At 38.3% G+C, this 7,669-nt stretch overlaps 1 protein-coding gene across 4 annotated transcripts; it reads right to left on the reverse strand.

Moving 5' to 3' along the window:
- Positions 1-638: 638 nt before the first annotated feature.
- LOC108984184 (protein FRIGIDA-ESSENTIAL 1-like) lies at positions 639-7,400 on the reverse strand. Of its 4 annotated transcripts, none has more exons than XM_018956059.2 (6): positions 7,040-7,151; positions 4,783-6,858; positions 3,989-4,463; positions 2,491-2,723; positions 1,016-2,406; positions 639-917 (listed from the first exon to the last, which is right to left on the reverse strand). In XM_018956059.2, the coding sequence occupies exons 2-6, from the start codon at positions 4,796-4,798 to the stop codon at positions 888-890; spliced, it is 2,145 nt and encodes a 714-aa protein (XP_018811604.1). In that variant the 5' UTR covers positions 4,799-6,858; positions 7,040-7,151; the 3' UTR covers positions 639-887. The 4 variants fall into 4 exon arrangements, with proteins under 4 accessions (XP_018811604.1, XP_018811606.1, XP_018811603.1 ...); XM_018956061.2 differs by having other exon boundaries at positions 4,783-4,903; positions 7,040-7,096; XM_018956058.2 differs by lacking the exon at positions 4,783-6,858 and having other exon boundaries at positions 2,491-2,714; positions 7,040-7,400.
- Between the last annotated feature and the right edge of the window lie 269 nt (positions 7,401-7,669).

Below are 7,669 nucleotides of genomic sequence, written 5' to 3' on the forward strand. Positions count from 1 at the left end.
CATACTATGATAACACGCATTCAGTCAAACTTAATAAAGCAAAGGCATGTCATAAGTACAGATGAGACAAGTACCTCACTCCACAACAATCTCCAGATATGAGCGTCATAACGATGTCATCCATAAACACTGGAATCTGAAAACCATAACTAGAAACTATAATTTTTTTTATAAGTAAAGGTGAATTTTATTGATAATAACAATAGGCGTAGACCAATTACACAAGTCAATAACTAGAAACTATGATAACCAGAATCAATAATGAAACAAAATTAAACTTCTCATATAATGCCCCTGTATCGAAACAATTGATCAAGAAGTCATAGGTTAAAATGCCCATAAATTTCAGGCATCCACAGGAATTTTAAGGAACAGGTTCGTTGGCAACTTCCATCCCACATGGAAAAAAAAAACCAGCAGGTCATGAGTCCAAATCTTATCTAACTGACCAGTATTTTTTCTTTTAGCAAAAGAAAAAAGAATCAAAGACACTAGGAAATTAAAAGCGGAACAAAGTAGTTAAGTGACTCAAAATAGACAGGTTTAGGAAGGACCAAATACGCATTCTAAGAAAGTTGCAAACTGTGTAAGGCCAGGTTATTAGAAGCCAACTAATTTTAAAATCAAGGCAATACTTGTGTACCAAGGCAATAATAATATAACTCGTACAAAACAGAGAGACAGTATGTACAATTTAATTCAAAATGGATTGAAACAGGAAATAAATATACTTAATGAAGCAACACTCAAAGGAAAAAACCATCACATATCATATGTTGTCTTAAGTTTGAATCACATAAAACATAGCCTCAGATAAACCAATGATGACTCTCGATTCTTTGCATGCGCATGAAAGTTTACAAACGAAAAGCACATAGCCTAGCGTCTTAAGATTTGCCATATTTGTCAACATATCCCTGCAAATAAAAAACTGATTGTCAAACTCCAAGAACAAATTATGTTCCTATGATATTTCTTTCCTAATACCTACTTTCTCCAGAATTAGGGCACTCACCTCAACAAGTTTTGCAATTTTTGGACGGGATGAAGAGAGATATTGCTTCACTGATTCCAAGGTGGTTGGAACTTGATGGGACTGTAAGGTTCTAAGAACCTTGTCAACAACTTTTTTAACTATCATGTTATGTGCATCCTTGTTGAGATGGCCATCAAGCCAATTTGGTTTCAACAACTCTTTCACTAAATCTATAAGAGCAGCACGGAAATGTCTCCCTGCTCTCGATTCTCTGTGCATATTTCCATCCATCTTATGCCTGACATCCATTTTGTTGTCTGGTCTGGCCCTACTTACTTTTAAGTCCTCTTGATGCATTGACACATCATTTTGATGACTAGAACCATGATCCTCGTTGCTCATTTTTGTCATATATTTGACACGGGAGTGGTCCAAGGGATTGTCTTCTTTAGGCATTGTCCCATTTTGGCAGACAACGGCAGAAGTTCCTACTGTCTCTGCTCTAGTTGTAAGAGAAACTCTTTCATGAGATTCTTTTTCCAACACATTCTCATGAAATTTATTATGAGAAGATACCGAAGTTGTCTCATCATTGCATTCTGTGCCCAGCATCCCAGTTAATACAGAATCATCATATTTCCTCGAACGTGATGTATCCATGATGGAGACCCCATGACCACAAACAGAGACTCCAAAGGATCGATCTCCTATCCTGGGTAACTCAATACTATCAAGAAGAGGATCATATTGGCGTCCTTGAGTTGGTGTACCAATGGGAGGAATAAAAAAGGATGGTTGGAAAGGTACTGAAGGCTCCCAATCATTTGAAGAAAACTTTGTTTTATGTTCAGTAGATTTCAGCGGTACATTGGTTAGAGGTAGACTTTCTGATTTAGAATCATAGAAGGGAGAAGAACTACAAAGCAAGGAAGAGGAACAACTAAATGGTGATGAAGATGCTCTCCAGGAAGAGAAACGGTGAGATGGCAACATGCTAGTACTTAGAAAAGAAGTATTTGAGCTCAAATTCAAAGAATGGATCTTATGTGGTAAATTCAAGTCACTGTGAATATGTTGGCTCCAAATACTACACATTTCAGCCATACTGCTTGAATGAGAAGGGAAGACCCCACTGCGGTAATTGCTAGACAACAGAACAGAGCCACTTGAAGAAAGCCTATAGTCAGGAAGTGAGCCGTTCCTTACTATAGAACTGCCTCTAGCGTTAGATGAAGCATGGTCACCATAATTATCAGCAGGCCAATTATGCCTCTGACCATCTCTACCTACGTCCTTATACGAGACAAAGACAGGGGACCTTGATCTTTCTGAAGACAACTGTGAAGAAAATTCCAGACACTTTCCAACTGAAGATGCCTGTGGCTCAGGAAAACCAGGGGACCTCGATCTCTCTGCAATGTCTCTCAAACCTGTAACAGGAAATGGTACTTATCAGGATCATCATAGTAGAAAGGGATCTTGGACATCCATACACCAAAGGATATATAGTATACCTTCATCAACCTGAACTTTTTTCCAATTCAAAGTAGATGCATCTGCCTCGGGCTTTTGAGCAGTATTATTCAAAGCATCTTTTATATGAAGAAACCTACATGAACTACCTCTGACACACCACCCTTGTGCAAAAAAGTCACAAATAACCGCTGGGCGTTTGTTTCCATCTTTAATCTCAGCATCAGGGGACAGACTTCTAATCCTTGTATCAGGAGCGGCCAAGCTGGAAAACCTAATGCTTAATTGGAATTGGCTCACGTGACATTTTGAAAATGGCGAAAACAAGAGAGAGAAAAATGTTGGCAACACCCACTTATGCTTTTATGGTTTTTTCCCTAAGACCTACATTCTCTATATTGGAACGTTGAGACCCAAGTTTCACTTCATTTGAAATTTAAGACTCCAACCTCAATTTCCATCAATTTTGAATGAAAATGGGAGATGTGACCATTTAAAGCCGTGTGTTGCAAAAAAAAAAAAAAAAAACAACAACAACAACAACACGAAAAAAAACTGAAAGATAAAAGACTAAAAAAATAATCTAGGAAAAAAAAGGAACCTTCCACCGCCCTAAAGGGTGGCCACACCAGGAGCAGCAGAAGTACACAAGGGGGAGATCACCCCCCCCAACCCCCTCTCCTAGAGCACATTGGGGAGATCCATGTGCATGATGGAGGAGAGAGATTCCTCCACTATGCGATGGAGGGGGAATCCCCCCTCCCTACCGTGCGGAGAGGGATCTCCCCTTTCGCATAATAGAGGAGTGACTCCCCCCACCACGCCCTTCACCACCACCCCAAGCCATCTTCGGAGGGCATCTGGTGGAGGATTCTGTTTTACTTATTTTTTTTTAAAAAGTATTTTTAATTTTTGTTGCACGGATCAGGCACATGGCGTTAAAGGGCTATATCAGAAGCTTCCATCCAAAATTAATGAAAATTTAGATCAGAATCACAATTTTGAAAACAAGTACTTTTCATATCTCAATATTTTTTTTTTATAAGTAAACATTATATTGATATGAATAGGCATAGCCCAAGAAATCATATCTCAATATTCAAAATTAAAAGCTTGGGTATTAACGTGAAACACCAGAAAACCAAAGGGTTTCCTAGGGAAATTATATTTCTTCATTTGAACTGCCATTATATTTCAATTTCAACCCTGAACTACCAAAATTGTCAATTTCTGCCCTAAACTGCCACATTTTTGGCAATTTGCACCCTTGATTATGATCTGACCGTTGTAGTTGTAAAGCTTGTCCTATTTTTCATTGATTTTAACGATCACATCTTGATCAATTATGCAAATTTCCAAAAATTGGTAGTTTATAGTGCAAATTTAAAAAAGAAAAAAAGGTAGTTCAAGAGTGCAAAAAATGCAGTTTCCCCATATCTCCTAAAAGAAAAACCCACCACAAGAGATCATAAGCAATTTAAACACCATGGCTGTATGAAAGGTTAAATTAAAGAATAAATTGCACCAACATCACTTAACCTTGATTCCAATCTCTTTTTGCCATGTCCTGATTGCAAGTCCAATTGCTTACTTTCTTCATTGGTATTCATGACACCATTGGCCTCCTCACCTAAGTGTTCTTTAATCAAGATGGCATCAACCATCACATTTCCAGCGATGCTGGAAAGAAAGTTGGTTTTAGCATCTATACTGTCCTTATTGCACAAATATCCGTTGCTTTCACGTTGTGCAGCACTTTGATCTTTAGACGCTCTCTCTTTTGGAACCAGAACTTTCCTTGATTTCATATACTTTGATTTCTCATAGCTTAAGCCCAATTCCTCTTTTTGTGTTGTTGATGGCTCATTTGAAGGACGAGAAAAATTGAAATTACCACTACTTTCTTCAACTGTAAGGGTGTCAGATGATATCTTCACTCCATATTTTTCTAGAGCAGGAGAACCTGGTTTTAGTAGCTCACCATGCCCCTCAAACTTCATATCTTGACTAACATCTACATGGAAGAAACATTAAATCAAGAAATAGAGGAAAACATTCATCCCCTCAAAATAAAGCTTGGAGCAAGAATGAAATACCATATTAAGTCCTAAAGGACTACTGTCAAGCTATCAGTGTTGAAAGAAAGTGGGATATTCAAAACAAAATGGGCATACCAAGACCATTTGGAAAGGATGCAATGAGAAAAAAATAAAATGAAAAGGGCTCTGTCCCTAGCACATGAAAAACTTACTACTAATAGGCATGGGAAAAATGAAAGTCAAGATCTAATATGATATAGATCCAAAAATTCCATAAAAGACCAGGAAGAGTACCTCTAATCGCACTCATCCAATAAAAGACTTCAAATTGACCACTGAAAGCTCCATTCCACTAGAAGACCTCTCCTTCCAAATGCAAAATATAAGGGGCACACGTATAACATGCCATGGCACGCTGCTTTGGTGCCCATTGAATCAATCAATTTGACAAGCCAATAAATCCACCAATGATCTAACTATAACCCTCCAAAATCTTAAGCAAAGGAAACTCATGGCAATTAATTCTTAGACCAGTTTGCACAAGGATGGCGAAGGTTGTCGAACTAAAGTCACTAGAAGCATGTAAGATCTTACTTGAGAGAATGTGGTTTATTTTTCATAACTTTAGATTAATAGAATTTTATGTCTATTTGAACTCTTACAAAACCTTTAAGGTTGATTTTGGCCAAGGAGTTATGTCATTTTTTCTCATTTTTACTAATAAATTCTCTTGAGAGATTTTTCTTCATATTCTTGTGACCCCAGTATTAATTCTTTTAAGTTTGCAGAAGAGTTGTAAGATCTTTGTGTTTGCAAATTCAACTTCCACTACACTATGCCATATCGGTTGGTATCAAATCATTTGCTATTCATAGCATAACATGCAGAGAAGCATGTGGAGGATGGAATGCATGGATTGGCGAAGTTTATGAACATGATAAGGTAACACAAGATGAGTAATTAGAGGAGAGTGTTCAACGGATGGAGATGAAGCTTGATGCACTGAAGGTGAGGCTTGATGTACTTACCATACTATAAGTTGTCTAGGCCATTGGTAATCAACCTCAAAAACATCTACCAGATCCATCTCACGTGGGGGAGGAGGATAACCTTGGGGAGATAGACTCTACAATAGATTGAGACTTCTCATCGACCTACAACATCTATATGAAGAGGAGGATCTAGTAGAGGAGATAAGTGTTTCGGTTAATAACTTAATACGGTAAAAATTCGTGGAGAGAATAGTGCACACCATGTGTTTGATGCAAGTCCTCAACAGGATAGTAAGATAATTAATTGTGGGTTTTAATGGGGTTGAAAGTTTTTTGTCAAGATTTCTAACCAGCATCTTGTTATTGGTGTCAGTATGGTTGATGATAATGTGATTCTCTATAGTCAAGAAAATTTTAATCCTTCTTGTAAAAATACTATGAAGAATGAATTTTAGAGAATGAATAAAAGGCATATGATGAAGATTACATTATCTCAAGTTGGTGTAAAAAATTTTAAATGGGATGTTAAGAGTCATGCTGTGGTTTGGGAGAAAGAAGATCGATGACAGGTGTGATGATTCATCTTTTGCTATTGATAGGAACAAGATGGAGGGAATTGATTGCATATTTGAAAGATCGAAGCATATATGATTTGGATTCAAGGATGAGTTTTTTCCTCCTTGGGGAGGATGATGCAAGCCAGTTCGCACATGAATGGGGAAAGGTAGTTAAACAAAGTGGGAACATTTTTGTCATGTTTCTATGGTGGAAGTAGTGGAAGCAAGTTTTTGAAACGCCAGGGATATAAATGCTTGCCTAGCGGAATTCCAAATATTTCACGATACCGATGTTGGGTCAGGATGCACCAGAATTTTGCAAGGCGCTTAATCCAATGTCAATAACTTGTCCAGTGTCCACCCATTCCAATGTAAACGTAATGGTAGCATTCCAGCATCGTATTTCTCCCATCTTCGGCTTGCCAGCCACTCTTAGATCTTCCACATGAAAACCAATGGGAGCAAAAGAGTAATAGAAAGAAACAATCACAAATTCACAGTGTAGATTAGATCGTACCTTGTAGTAAACCTCCCGCTCAAAAAATAGTAGAAAACCAGTCCCACTAAATAGAAAGTCTTAAGTGAAAATAATTAGAATATAGGCAGTATCATCAGTACCCAATTTGGTTCTAGCTATTATAACTATCAAACCGCTAAAAATTTAATTTACTATTTTTCAACTATCAAGCCCCTAGTTATGACTATCAAACACGTAAGTTGTAACTCATACAATTTCCAATATGTAACGATGAAAATTTCTCCGTCGCCACATTATTTCTCACAAAATATAGTGCACAATAAAAAAAAATTATAGTTTATATCTGCAAAGAAGGAAAAAAATCAATCACAATTCTGTAAGGAGGGAACAATAAAGCATAAATCTGAAAAGAGAAAAAAGAAATCAAACAGACAACGCTCACTACAAGACCGCGCATAAACAACAATATCAGAATCATTAGCATAATGCACTAAGAAAATAAATCAAGTATAGATCAAACTAACCGTCAGGATCCTTATCGGCTTGAATTGGCGAATTTGACAAATCCAACTCGTCCTCCCCATCCACCTCCACCTCCTCTACCACGTCGTCTTCTTTTTCAACGTTCCCATTTCCGTGTTCTTCCGCCTCTTGTTCTTCCACTTCTTCATACTCCGGTTCTTCTTGCCCGTCGTTCGCGATATCAGAATCTGAAGCTTCTACAGGATCTTCGTAGTCCTCGTCTTCGTCGGAGCGCGTGGCGTGGGAGTCCAAGGGATGCATCGTATGGTGAGAGTTCCTCGGATGCGGCGACGTGGATTCGGTTCGTACAATTGCTGGGGCAGAGTTTTGAAGGTGAGAAGGGGCGGACGCCAACGGGGAGGTGTGCTTAGGGGACCACTATTTTGGATACGAACCCGAGGGTCCCACGAAGAGTCGTTGGCTTGTTCGGGTTGGGAACGAGAGGGATCCGGCCGGGCAAGCAGGCACCGTAAAAAGCCCCAAACTTGGAAGAAAAATTAGAGCCCTTTCGTTAAATTACATGACTTAGCCAATTTGGGCCACTATTTTGGTTAAATAAAAACAGACTTTAGGCTTTCTTGGGCATCCAGTTTGTAGAAGCCCATTTTTTGAAGTTTAGATGGGCTCAATCA

The sequence above is a fragment of the Juglans regia genome, chromosome 3 (genome assembly GCF_001411555.2).
Source record: "Juglans regia cultivar Chandler chromosome 3, Walnut 2.0, whole genome shotgun sequence".
Taxonomy (NCBI): domain Eukaryota; kingdom Viridiplantae; phylum Streptophyta; class Magnoliopsida; order Fagales; family Juglandaceae; genus Juglans; species Juglans regia.